This window comes from Antedon bifida, chromosome 11 (genome assembly GCF_963402885.1).
Source record: "Antedon bifida chromosome 11, ecAntBifi1.1, whole genome shotgun sequence".
Classification (NCBI taxonomy): Eukaryota; Metazoa; Echinodermata; class Crinoidea; order Comatulida; family Antedonidae; genus Antedon; species Antedon bifida.
In genome coordinates, this window is record NC_136236.1 from 12,775,554 (window position 1) to 12,800,328 (window position 24,775).

Sequence of the window (24,775 nt, forward strand, 5' to 3'; positions counted from 1 at the left end):
AGGAAAAATATTGTATATATACTAGCCTATAGCCTTATAGGCCTACTATTATCATAGTATTTTATTTATTATTTTCAGAATTGTAATGTTTGTGTTTAAATTAATAATGAATATGTAACAAATGCATGACCTGGTAAACACCAACATTTCAACAAATTGTTTATTAAAATTAAAATACCAAACAATAGTTTAGAGGGCGGTGTTTCGGAAAAGAATAATAATGGCGCACGGCAATTACAGCTGGCCACACGTCCAACGAGAGAAAGATGGAAATTATTTTGCACATTTAGCCTAATTAAACGATGTAATGGAACCTTCAGTGAGTTCTAAGGCTTGTATAGAACCTAATAAGACACAAGATAAGTGTAGACAGACCAAATTATATTGTGAAGATTTTATTCAGGTTGGTTTACTTTTCTTTATTTTTTGTGTTGACATCGGAGGCTAGCCATGCATGCTCCTCCCTCTCTCTCTCTCTCTCGGACTGCACGATGATGTCAGTCTAATCGGCAGAGATAGTTACAAAGTGAACGATCCGTGTTTTGGTTAGACCGACGTGTAGGCCTAGAGAAGTTTTCATGCTCAATTATTTTTCTCTATTACTAGCTTTACACTTTGATAATTTAACTATTGTAATATTTAGCAATTGAATTTAATGTATTTTAGCTTGATTAATTGCATGCAATGCTTTATTTCAGTATTAATTTTAAGAGTATTTTTAGCTTATTATAAAATTATTATTAAATACAACTACGGACTGTGTGGTCTGTACTGTACGTGAGAGGTCGAGATCTGTTTATGTTTTGCAAAAAGCAAGGCTGGTCTAGGGAGGTAGTGGTATGCTTGCTGTTACTAGTAAAATGAGAATAACCTGCATTTATAGCCCTACTGTATAGACTAGGCATATGATTAAAATAAAACCAATATCTTGCTTTTGATATGTGAAACTGGTGATGATAATAATGATGATAAATCACTGGCATTGAATAAATTTATTGACAGTTTAATAATATTTTGTTAATTAATTTATAAAAAAAAAATAATATAAAATATAAGATTTTGTTTTCTCTCTTTTGCTATGGATACATTAATTATTATGTCACCATGATATTCTGAAATAAAAAGATGAATGAATGAATGAATATTATACAATATGTACATTTATTTGTGAAAGTGAGACTACATAATTGATAAACAATTCCTTACCCATCAAATTAAAATTTTTAAATTTTCAAAAAACTATTATTTTTTTAATTGACCATTATTATGATTTTTAACATATAATTATTCATTTTGGACAAAATGTATCCAATTATCCATAAACTTCAGTCAAATCTCTATCTTCATTGTTATTTGAGGCAAATTGCTTTAATTGTTATTTGAGGCAAATTAATATTAATAATTTGTTTTGAGTTTTTTTTTTTGTGTGATATGATTATATGATATGTAATTTAAACATGTATAAAAATAATTATATTCTGGTGGCATCATACACAACTATAGATATGAATTTATAATATAACTGAATGAAATGTTTACATACATGAATGATCAGTACTAAAACATTACAATTTTTCAGATTTACTAACTTTAAAATTGTGTAACAACAGATTTCTGAAGTTTTTACACTCTATCCAATAAAGATTTTCATTTTCAGTTTTTAGTTAAATTCTTATTAATAATTTATTTAATATCTTTAGTATTAAGTTTAATTATTTAAGTAAAAATAGACTTATGCTCTGTTCATTTTGATGTTTATTCTTTTGTAAATTTGGTTTTTACAATCTATTGTAAAATTCTAATTCATTGTAATTTAAGTGTAAGTTAAGATAAACTCTTGTTGTTAATTGTTAAATTTGTCTTGTGTATAATGTCTTACGGCCTTGTTGAAAAACACCATTGCGGTGAGGAGCATTCCACAGTATTTTTTTGTTACGGACAGGACATTTTTGAGAATATAACTAAACATATCTTAGAAATAAAAAAGAAAACAAGATTCTAAGTAGAATAAATGTATACATATATGGCCAATGTTTATTATGAAAGTCAAAAAAAGAAAAAAGACTGTACAAAAAAAATTTTATTATGAAAATTGTATGCGTTGCGGACAGGACGGATTTAATAACTGTAGGCCTACTTCTATTAAAAGTCAATCTTAATTATTTAGTATCTGATTTATAAAAGGTTTTTGGTTGCAAATTCACCAAAGAATGAAATCTACAAAGCGATGACCACACCCAATACTCCCATTTATACTGGTCATGTTGTTTTGGATTTAGGTACAGTATTGTTCTTTTGTGGATTGTTATTTTAAATACAGACCACAATGTTTTGTGATTAATAAACAACAGTTAACACCTTTGTATAGTACTTCTCAGTCTACAGTACAAAAACACTTTTTCATTCTTACAATATTGTCATCACATCCATAAAAAAAATGTCCCATCGTAACATTCAATAAATTTTGATAGTAATGTTTTTTTAATAAAAAAAATTTTTCAAAACTTGTTTAAATCTTTTGCAATTTAATATCCTTAGGAGTTGAAAATTAAGATTTAAAATTAGGAATTAAATAACAATTTTAAAGCCATTACTTCAATAAACACAAGTGAGGAAAAACTCCCAATCGAAATGTCTCAGAAGTAACAATTATGAATTTTGAAATGCAAGTATGAAATTAATAAACAATTTTAATAAAATACTTTATTATGAATAATTGGAGATTACTTTGAAAAAAAAGTAACTGCAGTATATTTATGGGCAAAAATGTTAACAAGATGAATGGTTTTATTATGAAATAAAAAGGATTTAAATGATATGTCCCGTCCTTAACAAAAATGTCTGTCCCGTGCCTACGAAAAATGTCATCAATATATTTTTGAATATGATATTTTCACCAAAAGTTTCAAAATATTTGTTTATAATGTATTGCATATATAGTTTTAAAAGGAGAAAACAAAATATTAAATTGTGGTATCAATACTTTTAACTGAAATGTTAAAAAAACACCACAAAACTACTATTAAAATGTCGCGGATGGGACAATTATGAATTTTGAAAGGTATATGAAATTTAATAAGCAAAATATGTGTTATAAAATGCTTGAATATGTATAATAGGGACATAGAGTAACTATATCTGGCAAAAAAATGTTCAAAAGATGCATGGTTTGTGAAATAATTAGGATTTAAATGATGCGTTCCGTCCGTAACAAAAATGTCCCGTCCGTAACAATATATTTTTGAAATATGATATTTTCATCAAAATCTAAAATTTTCCAAAAATTTGTTCATAATATAATGAGATATAGTCCTCAGGAGGAGAAAATGAAATATCAAGATTTTTGCATCATTACTCTTAAAATAAATGTAAAAAAACCGCCCAAAACGTCGCGGACGGGACATTTATGAATTTGAAATGGATGTATGAAATTAATAAAAAACAAAATTTTAATTAAATACTTGATTATGTATTATTGAGACACAAAGTAACTATATCTGTTGAAAAAACAGTAATAAGATGCATAGTTTATGAAATAAATAGGATTAAAAATGTCCCGTCCGTAACGCCAAATATGACTTTTTCATATTTAATATTCAATAACTTAAAAAATCAATATCAGAAAAATAAAAAAAATGTTATTTAATAAACTTCAACATGTCTACTTCGAGAAATGGAGTTACATCAAAATCAGTAATTGAAATTTTTAAACCCACGGACCAAATACTGTGGAATGCCCCGTGAACAAGTGTTACCGTGATTAAATAAAGTTTTTATTATTATTATTATTATTATTATTATTATTAAGTAAGGACTTACAGTAGGCCTCCATATACACCATACTTAGCACCCAGCATGTTTATAGTGTATTATTACCACCACCACCCACCCTTAACTTTTCTTACCCCACCCTTTAAATGTTAGCTCTAACATCGCTGATTATTGTACAATTGTTTAATATTGCAGAGTTTTAATGAGTTGATGCGAAAATGTCAACGTGATACATTATTTCGTCTTTATTGCAAAGTAGTGTATGAGTTGGTGACACGAGTTCATGGACTTTGTAGATGTGACAGGTGTCTTGTTGAACTCAAACGGGTCATTAATCATCTCTGCAGGTTGGTAGTACCTTTACACAGTCTTCAACTCCAATACCAGATTCTCTGTACTGTATCTCTACATATGCAATTACCTCCCAGTATCATCAGGCAATTCTGTAATACAGTGTCACATGTGATATCGGTATGTTACGGTTTGGCATATGTTTAAACTCTCTATCTCTGTATTATAGAATTTTTTATGGTACCTTTAGTCTTCAACTCTCCCAATACCAGACTCTTCTGAAAACTTTACATCTGATTCCCTGTATTGTACCTCCACATTTGGCATTATCTCTTCAGTATCATAGGCAAGTTCTGTAATACAGTATCACATCTGTATGTAACATGTGGCATCTGTATGTAGGCTTATGGCATGTTACATTATTAGAATTATGCAGTACCGAGAAAACCAAAATCAGACTCCTCTTGCGGTCCAAAAGGACCCATTTTTACCAAACATATTCGGACAATAAATTTCGGTATCGCTTTCCTTCACATGATGAATTACAGTACTTGTGTTTTTTTATGTGTTATAAAATCTTAAAATTTACTTGGTAAATCGTTTAAAGACAAAAATCATATTGTATTGTAATTTATTGATTTATAAATTAATTTTAATTTGGATGCCCTCCTATTCTTTCTATGTAAATATTGTTAGTTGATTTTACTTTGCGTTTACTTTATGGGGTATGCGCTTACTTTGTTCACTTAGTTCTTAAAATTTTGCGGGTTTTGCACTGTGCGCACATTAGTTCAGCAATACCCAGTGAAGTTAGGTTTCCTGCTAAAAATATGGAAGTGAGTTTAACAGGTTAATAATGACGTACAGTAGCATGTAGACAGATAATGTTACCAATGTTTATGTTATTTATTGTCAATGTTTATTCAACTGTACATGAATTTAATAATAATATTAGATTTTATTTTTGATTGATTGATCACCTTGTAACTATACAATGTGTTTTTATTATAATTGATTGAATTAAAAAGTATCAATCATTTCTTTAAAGATATTGTCCCTTGAGGAAATAATTTTAAAAAAAAACGTTTTTGTTGAATATGACATTTCAGCATTTATCTATACCATACACTAGTTGACAAAAATTGTCCAGTGTACTGTACTAGCCTAGTAAAATCTAGTCTAATTGGTTTTGAGATTTCAATGAGTTAAATAAAAAGGCACCCTAAAATAGATACTATTTACTGCGACATTAAAATAATAAAACACTTTACACTGATGCAGAATAACTGCATTTAATAATGTTATGATCTTGCAAATGTTGATAGATAAATCATATACAAACTAAAGTTGAACACTTCCTGTCGGCGGCGTTCAGCAGTCACTATTGAGCTCAGTTTATGAGGCCAGTGAGGGTAATCTGCTACACTACATACAGTAGTACCTACTGTAACAGCCTAATGATGCTTTTTGCACTAATAAAATTACTACTTTAATATAAACAGAATGTGTATAATGCCCACTCACTCATCTAAAGTGTTATCACATTAACGACAGAAAAAATATTATCATTTAGAAGACATCCACTTCCACTTGGCAGGCAACATCCTTTTTTTTATATTTGATTTGAATTCATAAACGGTTGACATTTAGGAATCATTAAATATTTCCAATTTTAGAAAATTAAGCAAATCTCAGATTTAGTTGCCATGCCATCTTTTCTTTTTATTGTAGGATTGTAAATGCGATTTTTTCTTGAAAAAAAATGTATTTAAAATTTGTATTCTTTCTTTTAAATCCTTCTTTCATTGTAGGCCTACTGTATATTTATTATATATTTATTTTTGTCTTTTGTCTTTTTATCTTTGTTGATTTTGTGTTTTTATAGTTTATTTTGTATTTACTGTTTGTATTGTTTGAGGGTCCCTAATGATTAGCTGATGCTGGATGGACCACCCTCATAAAATATTGTTGAAATAAAATAAAATAAAAAGTATTAAATGTATAGATTGTCTCCAAAAACATGAAAATAAAATAATTAAAACAATTGGCATACTATTTCTAATGTTTTAATAAAGTTAAATCCCAAAAAAATAATAGTTTCGCTAAATAAATGATGATAAAAAAAAACCCCTTCTGGTTGTCCTTTTCCCTAAATTATAGTTTATTAGGTAAATTATTGGGGGTTTTTTCTGATCTAATTTTTAGATCATTTCATTATTATCTGAAGTAGCCAACAAGCTCTTTTATATAAGAGAATATATCTTATAATTAGGTGTTACAATTATATATGTTGGCTATATTTATTTAAATTGTGTAATTTTTAAACAGCTCCTGTGCCCAGTATATCATAAGTGACGATTTCTCGTCAGTGCCCGAGTCATTTCGTCTGAACCTGAGCGACGCCTTGCAAGCTGCGCAAGAAGAACTAGGCTGCTTAAGTGGTGATAGGTTCTTTAGGCTGGCTGGGCTGTGTGTTGCTCCTTGGTCTCACCCATTCCTAGTGGGCATTATGGAAGGCACATCTGGCTCACAAGGATCAGGTAAGCTTTATCAAGATTATTCTCAATTGACACAATCCTCTTCAGTATATTAGTATTAAAGAGTTTCCCTTCTGTAATATTTAAGTTCTAAATTTGTAATTTCTAGTTCTTATTTAGGCATTTAAAAAAAAATTAATTTGATTGTACAGGAATGTGTAGCCCATTTTCAAGTCCAACAGAAATTTAAGTTTGACTACTAAATCGTTATTGACATACAGTTTATAAATGAAATCAATATGCTGAGTTTATTCTATGTTGCCATTTAAAAAAACAGCTTCGTCTCTTTGCATCAACTTTTTGTAATTTTTTTTTCTTTTTTTCAAATCTTGTTCATAAATTGATCAGTGTCATATCCCATGGGTGTGATAATGTGACTCATTTTGCAAATCACATCTACAGACAATTGAGTCACTTTGTTATTTTGCTTCCTTCAAATATGACAAATTAAACTAATTATTGTGTATTACTAATAGATGCTAATTTAAGAAAATTCAATTTCCATTGTTATAAATATTTTTTAAAATAATTAACAAATATTGTAGTAAAATTGTTGTAAAAATTGTTATTTTTTTATTTATGTGTAAAGTGTAATAAATAAATTAATGACTTAATACTGATATTCTATATAATATGTAGATAAAAAAAGAGGAAATAATTAAAGAAGAAATTGTAAAAAGTACTCTAATTGTGAATAGGATATAATAATAATCATTTGTAATAAGACCCAGTTCAGTGTGAATTCAATCAAAAAGGTATATAGCTTTTTAGTCTCATTTTGCAAGTTAAAAACAAAATCGCGATTTCACAGAATCATTGAGTAAGTATTCAAAATTAATGATTTATAAGTATACATTAAAATAACATTAGGATTTAAAATATTACTGTATAAGAGTAGTATTTTAAAAATTATAATTTATATATTAATTTGTATCTCCATTGAGATTGAGGTACATTCAATTATATATTAATTTGTATCTCCATTGAAATTGAGGTACATTGTCACTGAAAAAAATATTATTATTAATATTTAAATTTTTTTGGTTTTAGAGAGGACACAGAACTACATAAGCTATGAAGGAATTGATCTGCTGTCCTCTAGAGTTGAGATTCTACTTGAAAAAGATCCGAACAAGGCCATCCGGTTGTGTCAGGCGTGTGCCGAACATCAAGAAATAGGCAAAGACACTGTGTTCTTGGAGACCTGTCTTGTAGTGTTGTTTAATCAGGGAATGCCTCCTGAATTTTCCATGCAGGTTAGAGTTTTATGTTTTTAAAACTTTTGTACTAAAGTTTATCTTATATTTCCTATGATTGTCTATTATTTTTGGAGTTTTCATTTGAATAAAGCAAAGTAAAAAACCACAAATTTAATTAGGAGTAAGAATTTAACAGATTCTGCACTCACTCCATATTACAGCACAGTAAACAAACAGTTAAAATAAAACCATATATACAACAAAAATTAACAATTGTAATGCAAATAAAACTATACAATACGTAACAATGAAATAAAGTTGTTGGTTAACTTTTTATAAAACACAAGTTAAAAGAGTGTGTTGTTGTATCAATATTATAAAACAAATATAAATTAGTATTTTCTGTAATTTATTACATTTTAAATCAAATTTGTTGAATTGTTACTTTTAGGTTTGGATTCAAGACAGTGAGAGAGTGTTAGAATCACTTAAGAACATGCTAACGTACTACCCAGCACCAGTCATCAAGCTGGTTGACACTCTGCTCCTTAAGGAATGGAACCAAGAGCACTCTGGTTTGAAAGAGGAGCAAATGAAAGATCTCTTGCACATGTGGATTGATGTCCACTACAAACATGGATCTTTTGATGAACTCTACGGAGCTGCTGTCAATCTGGCCATGTATAATGATGACACCAAGAGTGTCATTCATTTTGCAGATACAATTGTCAAGCAGGTAATTATTGGTTTGCTTGTTCATAGCAAATATTGTGGTTATACATGTCATGTATGTGTGTACATGTGTATGTTGTATGTATTCTATTGTGATCATCCATGTCAAATTTATGCAATTACTTTTACTTCCCTCTCCTCATTCACAGCTAAAATGAGATTACTTTTTGATATACTATTTAATATTATTATCAATCCCTCATTTTCAAAATACTCGATCCGTTCCTGGTAGCCTTTTTGTGCAATGTTACCATTTGATACAAATTTTCAAATAATAACAATTTTATGAGATATTTCTGTTTTCATATTTTTTTTCAACAGATTGGCCAAGAAGCATTACCCTTATTTGTTAACTTACTTGTTGATAACATTCAAGTTCCTTTTCACCGATTGGACGAAATTGAGTGTCAATTAGCCAATCAGAACAATGCTGTTATTGGCGAAAGGTTGGCTGATGCATTGTGTGAAAATACTGGGTTAGAGTGCCTATGCAGAATGGCTAATTTTGTGTCATGTCCGTCAAAGCAAAACTGTCTAAAACTGAAGGAGGTATTTGAAGCAGCAAAGGAGAATTATAAACAACCTATCGTGCCACTTTTATCATCTAGGCTTGACCTCATCCTTACTAAAGTTATTCTTGGGCTTCTACCCAAGGCGTTCAACCCATGGAATGGTTGGGACAGCTTAGAACAAGTGTGCAACAAATTGCAACGAACATCTAAACAAGTTAAAACAAACAAAGGAAATGGTATTTTAAATGAAATTGTTACGTATAAAAAACCAAAATGGTTTCTTGATATGTTGGAAGATGATTGGGCTTGTTACGCAAAAGGAAAGCGCAACGAGGCTGAGGAAGTGGTGTGTAACGATGATGAAATTGTCGCTGATGAACCGGCGAATTTAGAGCCTGCTAACTCTCAGGATTTAGACGCAGTAAACACAGCTTCTAACGATTTAAAAACGAACGAAATAGAAACAAATGACTTGTTAAATAATGTGGAGAACAAAGTTAAAAAGAAACGAGGAAGAAAGTCACTGAAAGATGGATTAGTAGATGGCAATATTAAAAGACGATTTAAAAGGGATAGTGATGAAAATAAAGGAAGCAAAAAGGAGGCAGACAAGAATGATGGATGTAAGGAATCGCCAAAACCACGGAAAAAACCTGGAAGAAAGCGTAAGGCTGATAAGTTGAAAGACAACATTGAAAACAATGTCAAGTTAGATGATAAAGATGTAAAAGAGATAAATAATGAATTAAATGGGAAAGATTTAGCTAAATCTACTACAACTCTGGACAATGGCAGTGCTGATGATCCCTCCGCTTGTGACACTGTCAAAAAGAATCAGAAAGGTGGAAAGAAACGCAGACGTCAAAGAGATGACTTCGGAATTGGACGTAGGAGAAGAAAACCAAACAGAAAGACATCCGACGAGAAAGGTAAATTAAAAGGAGATGAAGATGAACTGGATGATAGTGAGACAGACGAGGAACCAATGTCAGATGTTAAAACAAGTAATTCAACGGCTGAGATGATGTCATTAAACTTGCAAGAGACGCCAATAAATAGATGTTGTTTGACTCAATTGGAGACACCCCCACCAGATACTAATTCTTGTCTGCCTTCTAAGCCTGATCCATATAAAATCCCAGAAATGAATAGTGTCCACAACAACCCAGTGCTAGAAAATGGAGAAATTACTTTGATTAAGGGTGAGAAAAAGGATAGTGGAGAAACTCTAAATGTATCGCCAAAGAAGAAAGTAAAGAAGAAAACAAACAAATCTCAAATGAATCATAAATTAGACGTTAATAAGTTGACAGAGGGTAATAATTCTGAAAGTTTATCAGCCAAGAAGACGTCTCAAGATCTCATTTTGTCGGTTAACAATGTTAATAGTCGTTCTCCAACGGTAGAATCAGCCAAACAAGTAAAGGCTCCTTCGTTATTCAATGCAGACAAGAATCAGACTTTCCTAAAAGAGTCAAATGATACTCATTCAGTAAATGAAACTAAAATTGTTGTACCATCAGACTTATTTCCAGTGAAAGATGTTGTTTCTCTGGGTAGGAATTCAAAATACTCTTCAATTAATGAGAAAAAGAATCCAGAATCGAGAAATAATTCACCAAAAAACAAGTTAAAGAACGGGTCGGGTCAAGAGGCATTTAAGGATTGCGTAATCAAGAATTGCCCGTTAGTAACAATTTCTCCAAAAGGAGGAGCAAGAAATTCGCCTGACAAGACTGTAAAGACAAAAGCACGAAGAACTCCAGTTAAGAATAACAACGTAGAAACAGTCATCAAACTTCGGTCTGATACCTCTAAGGAGTCAAACGTCCAAGAGTTCAATCATTATTTGGTTAGCACTGTTAATGATAAAGTACTTGGCAATACGGTAAGCTTCGTACTTATTTCTATCTTTTGTATTAACAATAACCATACCTGTGTTTAATTGTCTAATTTTAATGAATTATATACACTAATTGAAATGTATAGTAATGTAGATAGTTTAATGTAGATAACATGTTTAAAGTTTCCTTTTCCATTTCAAATACTATACTATATTACCAAGTTGACCTTTAACCTTTAACAGCAGTTTTGCAGCTAAGATGCTTGACTACCAATACCAGAGTCTGAGTTCAAATCATGTCCCAAAGATTAAGCTCTGTCTACACTATCAAACTTAATGTGATGTGCCCATATATGGACATGATGATGTCATATCACTACTATATTTGGGCACATCAAACTTTTTTTTGTCAAACTAGTTTGATAGTGTAGACAGATCTTTAGAACCAGGATTATGTGAATATCCTTGGCAATATGACAGTAAACATAATAATTGTATTAATTTTTTCAGGGGATGGAAGACAAAGACGAAATGAAAGAAATTAAACCATGCGAGAAAAACGTTGGTACTGACATCAACCAAATCTCAATTAAGAAAAACCAGGATGAGGTACAAAGTGAAGGAACAAACTTAAGCGATAATAAACCAGTTTGTACCGGTATGCTTAAAGCAAGTGCCGCAATGAGAAGAACACACTCAAGAGTTTTAGAATTATCAATGAAGAAGTCAATGAAGAAAAAGCAATGTTCTGAAGAACCAACTGTTGAGCTAGACGAAGTATCAGGTTTTTTCAGAGATAAAGTAACTATGAAACCGCTCCCAAAACACTGCGTCTTGGAATGCCATACAACTGGTTGTGTAGAAAATAATGATTTTGAAATAACTTCTCAGGAAAGTGAGTTTAGCTCAGATAAACTTGACAATGAAATTCCAAAAACTGTAAACTGTACAGAATTACAAACAAGTGTGGACATGTCCCCTAATAAATCAACTGAAATGAATGGCTTGAAAAATGACATAAAGAAAGTTCGACGGAAAGGAAAGAGACAAGTAAATGAGCTAAAAAAAGATGACGATAGCTCTGAAGATCTTGAAACGAAGCGTGTTGTTTCCAGTAATAAAACGTGTAATTTATTAACTAAAAGTAACTCGGAGGAAAATGATGTTAAGAAAAAGAGAACTTGTACTCTCTCTTCTAAGAGAACAGTTTACGAAACTCGAAGTTTAAATCAAAAACAGGAATCGTCTCCTGAACCAGACAAAAATGCGTCTGTAAGCAATAAAAATACAGACAAATCACCTAGTAAACGAACTAATGCCAAAAGTGGTTCGGGAATGGAAGTGCATAAGACTAGACTTAGGCAGAAGAATGTACGTACTCAGAATGTTGTACAAGCTGTTGATTCAATAACAAGTACGCAATTGGTTAGTGAGTCCGTTAAATCAATGCATACAAATTTATCAAACGATGTTTTAGAAATTGGTGATTCTTGTCAAACTAATCAAGGTAGTGTTGAGCGTGTGCGATACGCTAGCGGTGAGCGTGTGCGATACGCTAGCGGTGAGCGTGTGCGATACGCTAGCGGTGAGCGTGTCCACCGTACGAGTGGAAGACGTTTAAGTGACAAAGTTAAATCTCCAATAAAACAACCAAACATTGTTAATGACTGTTTGGAAGAATTGATTCCAATTAGACTAGAATCTGTGATTAAAAACACAAATGAACCCACCGCTACGTTTGGTGTCGGTAAACCGCAACAGCCTAGACGAATATGTACGCGGCAGAGTTCTGGCGGAAACTTGAAGAGTAATTCGTTAGTAAGTTTGGTACAGGAAGCGAAAATGGAGTTAAAAGCGGTTGAAACAATTACTTGTGAAACAAAGAAACAAGACGAACAAATTGCAGAAGATAAACCACTTTTTAAAGATATAAAGCGTTATACTAGAGAACGCAAAACATTGTAACATTTGCCACGAATAACTCATCTTCCTTCAATCGATTTTTTATAACAAAATTTGTAAATCTGTAGTAAGATTTTTTAAATATATATGACAATGTCCGCATTTTCAGTGTTAAACAACTTGTTGTTATAAGGCCAGTGGAAAGTTTGGACCAGGGTGCTATTTGATGAAGACTAGAGAGAAACTTGTACATAACGTTGAAATAGAGAATGCAAAAACTCTGTCTACACTATCAAACTAGTTTCACAAAAAAATGTGTAATGTGCCCAAATATGGTAGTGATATACCCAAATATGGTAGTGATATGACATCATCATGTCTATATATGGGCACATAAAGTTTGATAGTGTAGACAGAGCTTTAGTTAACTTTTGTAATTTTATTACGAGGGCTTTATAGTCCTAATACCGTAGGTAAAATCCTAGATTTAAATACTATCACAAATGTTGATAAATAATACAGTTCTTTTTGTAATTACACTGCTTTGGCTTCCTCAGTGTTTTATAGCCATCACTATGGTTATATCCATTCAAGTCGTCCCAACATTGTGAATGTTTATAGACCAGAGCTAACTTTTTAATCCATAAGATTTTTTTCTTATTATTATTATCTTTTATTTCAAAAATATTGTTTGTGTTGACTTAAATCAAAGTTAAGATAATTCTTTTGCTAAGCATGTTTTGATAAATCCAACTCATGTGGTGTTATAACAAACAAATATTGACTGTGTTGAAGGGCAATGGTGATCTGGAGGCTATAATCGAGTATATGATAGTCTCCGCATCACCATCCTCAGAATGCCGGAACATGTATCAACCAAAATGGACATTCATAAAATTGAATTTGAATAGTCATCATTTTGTGTTGTACATATAATACAGTATATATCTGGTATTTTCACCAGCCTCGGTCATAAGTGAGCATGCTGACTATGTCATGCCAAGTTATCAAGATGTACATAGTAATGTTAAATAACATTTACATTTTATTATAGGTAAACATGTGTTTTTATTTGTCAACCAAATTTAAACTTTTCATGCTTAAGGGATGAATTTTACTTAATTTTTCCATTATAATCTCTTTGCAGGGCCGTAGCTAGCACGAGGCAGAAGCTGACATTTTCACTACCCACCTCAATTCCCCAGCAGAGATCATCATATTTTATATTTAAAGCATCTTTGCCTCGTCTGTTTTTAACCTCCCGTTACGGCCTTGCTTAGTGTTCAGGTTGCACAGTTTGCATATCACGTCAATTCATTGTTTGCATGCAGAGTCCACGTGAAACCGTTCTCTAGCACAATATGCGTCCTAGGTCATTGTAAATTGAAATCTCTCCTTCTTCATAAGTTAGTTTTGTTAATGATTTTTGATTGACTAAAAAAATAACATCTTTGTCACTGTTCTTTAAATAAACTTGATTGTTATTAACGTAACTTCAGTTAAAGAGCAATTTGGTAGTGTTCTGTACATAGCATACATGTGAATGTTAGTTATATTATATATAGTATTCAAATATGTAATTTGTAAAATCTTAATAATCATTAATAGTTAATTTTATAGTGTTTTTCTTTATAATTGTATCTATCTTGTAATTCTATAGCCTATAGGTATATATTATATTTGTGTTTTTTTATATTTTTATTTTTTGTTAAAGTTAGAATTTGTTAAACTAAATGTTAATAGTATGGCTGGCTGGCTCTTTCGTACTTAGGCCTACACGCCTTATTTCAATTTACAGTAGGGCGTACGTTTTACGTACACATCATAAAATGACCGTTGCCATCATTTTGTTTTGTAATATAATACATATCATCTATGGGTTGGGGGAGGGTCGTTCAAACTGGATACTTTGCACGCTTCTTGGTCGCCTACGTAACATGTAGGTCCTACTGTAGACACTCTTCTGGACCCACCCCGTAGGAATAAAAAGAATCGTTTATTTGTTTTTGTGAAACCTTCGTAAATACATTTAATCAAGACTTTGTCAAACATTTGTCATGGAAATATTTATTGAAAAAGCATGAGAACACTTTGAATGACATCATCGCTAAATGACATCACCATCAAATGACATCACTGTTAAACCATCAAAATAATGCCAACAATATAACTTTTCTATTTTACTAATATCTTAAACCATTTGAATACTCCTGCAATGTAATACCCTTTTTCGTGAATAATGAAACTCCAAATTATGTGCACACCGGTGTGCGTGTCAAAGGGTTAAATGCATCACATGTTATACTGTTAAGTCCTAACACTACCATCATTTTAAGCCTAAGTTTTTTCACATTAATTGACATTATGACTAGTAGAAACTCTCTGTTTTACACCAAATTAACAATTTCACCACAAACACATTATTAAAGTCTTGGAAGACAAAAAAAATCAAATATTTTCTTTGGAATAGTTATTCAATAATTATGTTTAACTTGTTTATATTTATTATGTTCTAGATATAATATTAATATTATTTTAACGACCATGAATTAGCAGTATCATTTTTGCCAAAAGTATAAAATTAATTGTACTCTACTATAAAAAAAAATGTACAATATTAAATAAACACAATTATGCATCACTTCTTTTGAAAGAATATACAAATAAAATAATAAATGAAACATCAAACAAACATATATATTTTTAAACAATTTATTTTTGTATAATTTTTAAATACTTTTTTTTGATTACAGGTTGCTTCAACATACAGGTCAGTGAAGTTAATTCAACATTTGAATGTTATTCCTGAAATAAGTCATTTTAAATCAAAACACAACTTTAATACTCAAACCCATTTAATCACCAACTTCTTCTTTACCGACATTGCTCGGCAAACAATGCACAACAGAACTCAATACTTGTGTATAACCTGCGCAAGCGCCACGCCTCCACAATACGTCATTAGTCGGTATCACTACTGCATTTATTCTATAATGCGTTCTTTAATGAACATTACAAACTAATGCATGTTCCACATTAACTACTAATGACATACAAATAACATGTATTAAAGCTCGGTCTACTCTATCACATTATTAGTTTGACAAACAAAATATGGTAGTGATATCACATGTCTATATGTGCACATCACATTTTTGTTGTCGCATAAAGTTTGATAGTGAAGACAAGGCTTCAGTTTCATATTACGGTAATGCCATAGGCTATTTTATTTCATTTTATTATTTCCCCGTTATTGTACAGAGATGCCAATTGTCGACAGAATGTGTTTCTCAATATTGTTGAGGTGCGAGGCAAACAGCACATGTGAAGGATGATGGGATAGCTGCTGTAGAAATTCCGTAAGATGAGCCTGGAAAAAAATAAAATTGTCTTAAATAACCTTTTCTGCACCGAATAAAAAAAAACATGGTTACACGTTTTTAACATAACATTATTGTTTTTGCACAAGTTACACTTCATTTAGTTTCACTTTGACTAATCACTTTCATGATAACAATAACAGAGAATCATGATAATTTAAGAGAAGGTCGTAACCTTGACAGCAGTAGTAAATTAACTACCTGAATGTCAATTTGAAAGACCGGATCCTGCAACGCATCTGGATCATCCTCATCGTCGTCATCAACATCCGCATCACCAAAATCATAACCTAAAACAATAGAATAGAAAAACATGACTAAATTACCATACTTACTGCACCAGTACTACATCATAACAGAGCAATATCTGAATATTATTACCTAAGAATGATGACGTAGGTACAAAACCTGCCAACTGATTTGCTAAATCATTATCATTGATGTTATCATCGTCATCATCATCGTCTTCATCTTCATCCCAACCGTCCTCCTGTGAACACAAAAAAAATCAAGTTGTGTTATTACTCATTTTAAAATATACATGACCTCAGCTACTGACATGACCTCGGTTTACTGATGACACAGCCCAAGCTAATGACATGACCTTAGTTTGCTAATGACATGACCTCAGTTTGCTAATGACATGACCTCAGTTTGCTAATGACATGACCTCAGTTTGCTAAAGACACAACTCAGCTAATGACATGACCTCCACTAATGACATGACCTCCACTAATGACACGGCCTCAGCTACTGACATGACCTCAGTTTGCTGATGACATTACCTCTTCTATGTCTTCTCCGCCGGCTGATGCCTGCCTTGATATATTTGCCTCCATCACGTTTGACAATTCATTCACTAATATTTTGTAAATTTTCACCTGAATTGGAATTAAAGTCCATTCTACCGGAGCTGTGAATTGAAATAAAATTACTATAAAATTAATCTGTCTTTCTAATACCTCTTATACATCGCCTAGAAAATATCCAGAGCTTACACACATTCTGGGGCTTCAACATCAGTGTTTTGTATGGTGTGTGCCCTTGTGTGTATAAATTCTGGAGTTTTGTTGGAGAATGTGGAAGGGGTACAAGATTTGTTATAAACACAGCAGAAGAAAGATTTGCAACAATTATACAGTTTATTTCACGCCATGTGACCCACAATCATCCAATCAATTGACAGGAATTTATTTAGGTGTTATATAATACAGTTTATTTCACGCCATGTGACCCACAATCATCCAATCAATTGACAGGAATTTATTTAGGTGTTATATAATACAGTATATTTCACAAGTGTTCATGGAATAGACACACTTTGACTACTCTACATTGTTGTATTTTTATATACGATATTTACTAATGTTCTTGTATAATTTGTTCTTACAAATTGCTGCCTTAGAGCGTGTTCGGATTCCTTCATGCTTAAATATTTCATCTCCTTTCACTACGATGCCATCCAGTCGGCTGTCGTTGGTGTTAATGAAATGCTTCAAAAGCTCACTAAGGGCTGTAATACTGGGGGGAAAAAATCAAGTAATATCTTGATATACCCAAATATGGTAGTGATATGCTCAAATATGGTAGGGATATGACATCATCATGTCCATATATGGGCACATCACATTTTTTTGTCACATAAAGTTTGATAGTGAGACAGAGCTTTATATAGTCGCATATTTCATTCACAGGTTTCAACTTACCTAACTTTACACTCATAAGCACCATAGAAATTGTGTTGACGGGCAGCCCACTCAGTAAGTACGAACTCAAGAGCTGTGTTACCAGTCGGTCCTGGTACTTGGTAGAGAAAGTCTAAGACTGCGTCAAGTTGAGAATGCATAAGGTGAGCGAACACCATAACTAAAGACTAATCAAAAAATAAATATGTCATGCTATTATGTTTATACTCTTACTTAAGTAATATGTAATATTAATCTATGCAAAACATTGTACAGTATGTGAACAAATTTGAGCATGTTTATTTTAACTGGTGACAAAGTTTGTTGTCAAACTTATTTTGGTCTCTGTGTGTGGAAAACAAACTCACTTGTACTACGCTTAATGTTTCAGCTTGTTGCATCTTGCTTAGGACCGCTTTCAAAATGGCCGACAGATCATCACCAAGTCCGATCCCAACCTTTGAGATTAAAATAGCAACAAGTCGGCCAATGAACGCAGCTGTAAACTCTGAAGTCTGCGGGTTCAGTAACTTTGAAATTGATTTTGTAATGTACGAGATTCCATTATTGCCAGCGCCATCGTGCCACGTTTTTATCTGATCAAGTCCTACGGATACATACGCTCGTAAGCATTCACCGCCACTCTGTAAGAAACAAATTCTTTTATTTTAAAAACAAATTCTTTTATTTCAACAACCAATGAGCAAGCATGTAGGATATTGACCATCACTTCCACTGCTAGTTTGAAACACCCCTTCCCCCATCTTAAAAGCTCAAATTGTTTACATAGCCCGCATGGCAGCATTGTCATCTTCAACTCTCAACCCCCACCACCAAACCAACCCCCATCCTACAAGTTGTTTTCTAACCTGCATGACAGCATTGTCGTCTGATCTTAGTGTACACTGAGCGACTGCGGGGAAGGCTATAGTCACATGATCACTGGACAGCGGTGCACCCGTGCTTCTTACAACAGTACATAAAATATCAAGTGCTGGCTGAAACAAAAAATGCATTAAAATCCATAGTAATCATTGTAATATATGCTGTGAGATTGATATGGTGCAATGGTAAACGACTAGGCTAGCATGTGAGAGGCATGGGTTCAAGTCTGTCTCAGCAACATTGATTGTATCTTTAGGCAAGGTGCTTTACTCTCAGTGACTTGTTCTTCAGATGGGATGTAAAGCCATGTACACTGAACATGTACACTTGATACACAAGAGGGGATTGTCTCCTTGGTAGGCTCTTCATTGCTGGTTGCCGTGGGTCCGTGGAGGGCCTAATCCAAATTTCCTCAGTTTTCAAATAAGTATGAGATGAATAAAATTTGTGAGCAACATTTCAAATACTCACCGACTGTATACCCATTGGTAGCTTCTCTGGGTCGCTGTTTAGAATACTAACAATTGTTGGAATTAATCGTTTCTCAAGTGCATCTTTACAGTCTGGATTTGAGGCTAGCTCTTTGAAGATGTCTTCAACATATGAAGCCATAATTGGGTCTATTAAGAAAAAACAATTTTTTTTAATATGATCTCAAATTCTTTCTTTTCCTTAGTGTTTTGTAGATTTATATTTAACATATTTTACCTTGACTAAATTTGAGGAACAAAGCAATTGCTAATGGTGCTATCTGCTTCTCACAAGTGGCTGTAAACGGTTTATCAATCTGTAAAACAACATAACATGTTTACAACTGCATTTGTTGTTTTCAATTCAGTTTATCATCATTATACATTGTACATACACAGTATATAAATGATGGTAACGGGACGATTCGGCCCTGAGACGATTCGGCCCGGGACGATTCGGCCCTGGGACGATTCGGCCCGGGACTATTCGGCCCGGGACGATTCGGCCCTGAGACGATTCGGCACACTTACATTTATCGGCTTTGATAAGCATTTATAAGCATAAAATAAGCTTTTTTCCCCAAACTTTATTTTCAGAGAGACTATGGGGTAGCACTACTAGGGATAAAGATGCAATAAAGCAAACATTTTGAAAACATTGTCGAAAATAATCATTTTTTAGTCACGCGAACGATGTAAACAAGTTACGCCCTCTGTTGGCCGCTTGGCGAATGCACGAAATAAACAAGGTTTTCGAAGTAATAAATTGAATATAAAATTACGTTTTTTTAGTAATTTATTATATATATTATATCAACTTTGTCAATATCAATAAAATACGGATTGTTTAAAAACTTGATAATATAAAAAAAAAATGAATATGAATTTGGTCTAAAGTGAGACGTTTCGGCCCACAAAGTGGGATGTTTCGGCCCAAAAGTGGGCCGAATCGTCCCACCAAAAGTGGGCCGAATAGTCCCGGGCCGAATCGTCTCAGGGCCGAATCGTCCCTGAACCATAAATGATGACTAAGCGTCTAAAGGCCAACTCAGACAACGCTGTACAAGACGTCTCGTCGAGAGAAAATTAAACATATTTAAAGTTCTTGCGACGACCTAAAATCTACGCCTATTGCTATCTCAAGACGACTGGAATTCACCATCGAGTCAAGACGTTTAGTCGGGCCTCGTTGTACGATGCTGTCTGAGTTGGCCTTAGCACTTTGCAAGAGTTGTTTGTATCTGTTTAAATGGATTGGAATCAAGTTACTTTCAGTTATTTTCTATTTAATTAAAGCAGGTTTATCATTAATCTTGTGTTGCTTTTCTCCTAGGGATGTCTCACACTACTATGGCAATAATCATTTTATCCAGGTAAGTTGCCAGTTTTATCAACACTGTATACTTACTGTTAATGCAATACTTATTGTTTCCATGACGAGAGACAGAACATCGGATGAACTCTGTTTGGCTAATTCAATCAACTCGCCCATTATTGTCGGTAAAAATGGCACTAAAACCTGACTATTATTGGACGTTTTTAGATGATCGCAGTAACCGTGGATGGCTCGCACAGCTGACACACGAACGGAAGCAGGTTGTGACGCACCAAGTCCTAACGTTGTTGCTTCTAAAAAACTGAAGAGTCATTAAAAAATTATGAAAATACTTTTCAGAAGAACCGGAGGATGTAGTATCTTCAAGATCAACTAATCAATTCAAGTCAGGTCTCAAACAGGCTTGGTCCAACCACCCTTTGATGTTATTTTCAAGAGGAGCTTATAGGCATAGCCTAGCCTCGACTCAGGACCCAGCACAGCTGAGCTCCGGAAACAAGTAAACAAGTAATATAATTATTAACATTCAAAACAAAAAAATGCATGAGATTTTGCTTACTTTTGTACTAACTTTGGTGTCATAGCTAATGTAAACCTACTGGCAGCCCACAACGCTCGTCCTAATAAAAACGGTGAAACTGTCAAGAAAGAAAGTTTGAAATTATTGCTATGAGGATCATACATTTTGTTATTTGTGATATCACACAATGTTTTAGGCTCTGTCTACACTATCAAACTGTACGTGACACAAAAATGTGATGCGCCCAAATATGGACATGATGATGTCATATCACTACCATGTTTGGGTACATCACACTTTTTGGTCAAACTAGTCTGATAGTGTAGATCAAGTTTTACATTGTCTAATATTGTATTTTAATAGGCTAGTCAAATAAATAAACAAAAAAAAAGATAAAGAAAAGTTTGATAGTGTAGACAAAGCATTACACAATGTTAATATTGATTCGTGTTTAAACATCACAGCTTGGAAATGTACGTGAATAGTTACCAGGATAATTGAGGTCTGCTAGTACCACTGTTGTAAGAAATGACTCCATATCAAACTGCAGTTTACCACTCGCAACCTTGTCGCAGATTAAACTTTTTACACTACCAAGAGCCAACAGGCACGACTCATGAATTTTCCACCTGAAATAACAAACAAGCAAATAATATTATTGTGTTATTACAGTGTTTGGGAAGTTATATACATATATAAACAAAACGATTTTCGATCATCCTATATTTATATATTTCGTTTACCAGTAACAGTTTCCGTTGTCCTTAGCAACCTGTGCTTCTTGAAAATGCCTAGTTACCGCTGAAACTAGCCCAAGACTGCTGTCACTCTGGAACTCTGCTGCAAGTTGCTGCAAAAAATAAAATGAATATACTGTATATCTACACTTGTAATATTAACTTTGTAATTTTCTTGCATATAACTTATAACTACATAATTATGCTAATTAATGAATGCTAGTTATCTTACCAGTAAGAGGTCTTGGGCAGATATTCGAACGCTGTACGAGAATGTTTCATCATCCTCGTCTTCAACAAATTGATTTGGGTTATTTGTCCAGGTTGTTGCCTGAAAAAAAAACCCAATATATCATTTAAGCTAGGTCTACACTATCAAACTAGTTTGACAAAAAAAGTTTGCTGTGCCCAATTATGGTAGTGATATGCTTAAATATGGTAGTGATATGACATCATCATGTCCATATATGGTAGGCACATCACATTCTCATTCACATAAAGTTTAATAGTGTAGACAGAGCTTAAGAAAGTCTATTAGTTACATACACACACTGTATCCAATTTAAAGGACAGAGGTTTTATGCAAATTTTACCTGTTCCTCTGTAATTTGCATATATAATACGATGTAATAAAACAGCTGATCGACACTTTTCTTGATAGTGCTTCGAAACTTTGGCGTCTCTATCATCCCATTGATAAAATCAAATACGCTAAATACAAGGTTTTCAAATCCTAATACTTCACCTGAAAGAACAATTAAAATATAGAATAATTTATTCCGAAAGGGGTCTTAATCTTTGGTAGAAATATTATAACCAAAATAATAGAACCTACCATCAGAGTCGATTGGATTGTCAGCCTCTTCCGTTCCGTTGACAACAGTTGTAATGTATACTTCAGCACTCTCTGTCAGCGTCTTCCAAATTGGCGGTAAAATTTGCGGCATGAATTGGTTCATTTGTTTTGGGTAGTTTTTAATTAGTGTTGTTAAAGCCTATGAAAAAAACATAAACAGAGTTAATACATATATCTGTACAAATATGTATGACCAAATAAGGTGCGCTTTTACCCAAATATAGCTTACCTTAATAACCTCCATTTTAAGTCCGCTATCGGATATTGGACCATCTGGGGTGTTGAGAGCTTGAATAAACGCTTCTACAAAACCAGGTAGCAATGGATATACAAGCTTTGCTGCTAAACCCTGAAATAAAATACATTATACATTATTCTTACTAATCTTATTATAGTATTAAATATGGTATTGATATGACAACATCATGTCCATATATAGACAGAGCTTTATATACCTTTACAACTTCGTTCACGCTGAATATAAGTAATGCGCAAGTGTTAAATATCTCAACAGCCCGCCCTCTAGTTCTGATGCTGTATAGTTCTGCATTGGTGAATATTCGGTACATTTCGGGCAGGATAACTGGTGCTACGTTCGGCATCTGCATATCGGTAACCTCGCGGGAAAATTCTAAGATAAATAAAATAAAGGATATTTATGTATTCACTACAATATATTCATAATTTACAATAGGCATATTAATACTGTAAATGTTAACTTTGACTTCATATATATTTCCAATAATCTCACCCGTCAGAACGCGCATGGCACCGTGTACCGCATTCGCATCACCGCTTGTAATCAAATGCATCAGCTGTTCAAAGAGGTGCGGCCATGCTTCTGGCCAATCCCAATGAGCGATTGCAGAAATGGCATATGCTATGCTTGAGCGCACTTTGCTTATTGACTCCTGAAGTCCTGGGAGAAGCATTCGTCGTATTTCAGTTTTTGCCTAAAAAAAAAACAGAAATTTGTTAGTAAAATGTTCATAATCAATCTTTTATGTTATTTTATTTGATGTCTTTTTTAAAACAAGTTAATACTTACAGGTTCTGTCGGTTCTGGCGGTCTAAACTTGTCGGCATGCTGCGACCAATGACTTTCCACATATTGCTTCAATATTACAGATGCTAACTGAAAAACGCAAATACAGATTTGTTTTTTATTTTCTGTTGGTAAATTGGCTAAATGAATTAGTAGTAGAAAGCACTGAAAACAAATGAAATTGTTTGTAAAAAGTAAAAACAATTGTTGAATGCAAATGAGTACCTGTCTGATGGCAAGCGCCCCCTTCGGATCGACGGTTAATTCCGCAAGGTGTACTCCAAATTCTGAAAAGAAAATCATCAGCAGAAAAATATTTAAAATGGGTTACGTGTTGGCAAGTCATAGACTATATATAGGATAGGGCCTCATAGTAACTTTATTCCACATCCTTCAGATGGGACTGTAAGCTGTTGGTTCATCAACAGCTGGCTGCTGAAAACATGATGTTGATACAGTGAATCATATTTGCTGGTTCAATGAGACATAAAACTAAAAATCGGCCACTCTCCTCTGAGTTTGCTAGGCCCTGCTGTTCAGTAAGGTACACCTTGTTGATACCCCCACCAACCTCACTCATGCCCCGTCTCTACTTGTTTACGATGGGACGAGTCCTGTGTCGAGTTGGTTGGCAGGGTCAACAAATAAACAAAATCACTACTAACCCTCAGTTACTTCCAGCAGTTTTATCTGTTCTTCACCTTGTATGCGTACAATCTGTTCTGGAGATAATATAGCATGCAAACTTTCTACAATGTGGTCGCGAATAGAGCGTGTTACATCAACATTTGATGCCATGATGGATTCTGGTGATCGAATGAACTCAGTCGTCGAATATGGCGCGAAATATTTAAAACTTCGTCTCACCACGGTTATTCAATGATTTCCTTTTACTCAAGGTGTTTTATTCTGCGCAAACAATTCCCCTTGTTTACAATATTTATGTTATAGCAATATACCGACGTTTAAACTGACGTAACCACCGAACATTGATGAAATTTAAAGTTTTAACATTTCTGCTAAGTTGACTTAGCGAAACATGGCGGTCTTTTGTTTTGATTTTATCGATGACCC

The 24,775-nt window shown here is 33.2% G+C and overlaps 2 protein-coding genes across 2 annotated transcripts; one reads left to right on the top strand and one right to left on the bottom strand.

Annotated features, from left to right (window-relative positions):
* Positions 1-234: 234 nt before the first annotated feature.
* On the top strand, positions 235-14,953 carry LOC144855566 (uncharacterized). The gene is made up of 7 exons (XM_078713464.1): positions 235-403; positions 3,967-4,118; positions 6,391-6,602; positions 7,650-7,855; positions 8,250-8,534; positions 8,852-10,930; positions 11,396-14,953. Exons 1-7 carry the CDS (start codon positions 308-310, stop codon positions 12,848-12,850), a joined length of 4,485 nt encoding a protein of 1,494 aa, XP_078569590.1. The 5' UTR covers positions 235-307; the 3' UTR covers positions 12,851-14,953.
* Positions 14,837-24,630, bottom strand: LOC144855569 (importin-9-like). The gene is made up of 23 exons (XM_078713467.1): positions 24,367-24,630; positions 23,927-23,988; positions 23,705-23,791; positions 23,408-23,609; positions 23,112-23,287; positions 22,886-23,005; positions 22,636-22,795; positions 22,394-22,545; positions 22,033-22,131; positions 21,807-21,913; positions 21,553-21,692; positions 21,103-21,181; positions 20,616-20,844; positions 19,446-19,524; positions 19,209-19,357; positions 18,722-18,850; positions 18,221-18,496; positions 17,874-18,040; positions 17,558-17,688; positions 16,953-17,080; positions 16,549-16,657; positions 16,369-16,457; positions 14,837-16,157 (listed from the first exon to the last, which is right to left on the bottom strand). The coding sequence occupies exons 1-23, from the start codon at positions 24,497-24,499 to the stop codon at positions 16,038-16,040; spliced, it is 3,123 nt and encodes a 1,040-aa protein (XP_078569593.1). The 5' UTR covers positions 24,500-24,630; the 3' UTR covers positions 14,837-16,037.
* Between the last annotated feature and the right edge of the window lie 145 nt (positions 24,631-24,775).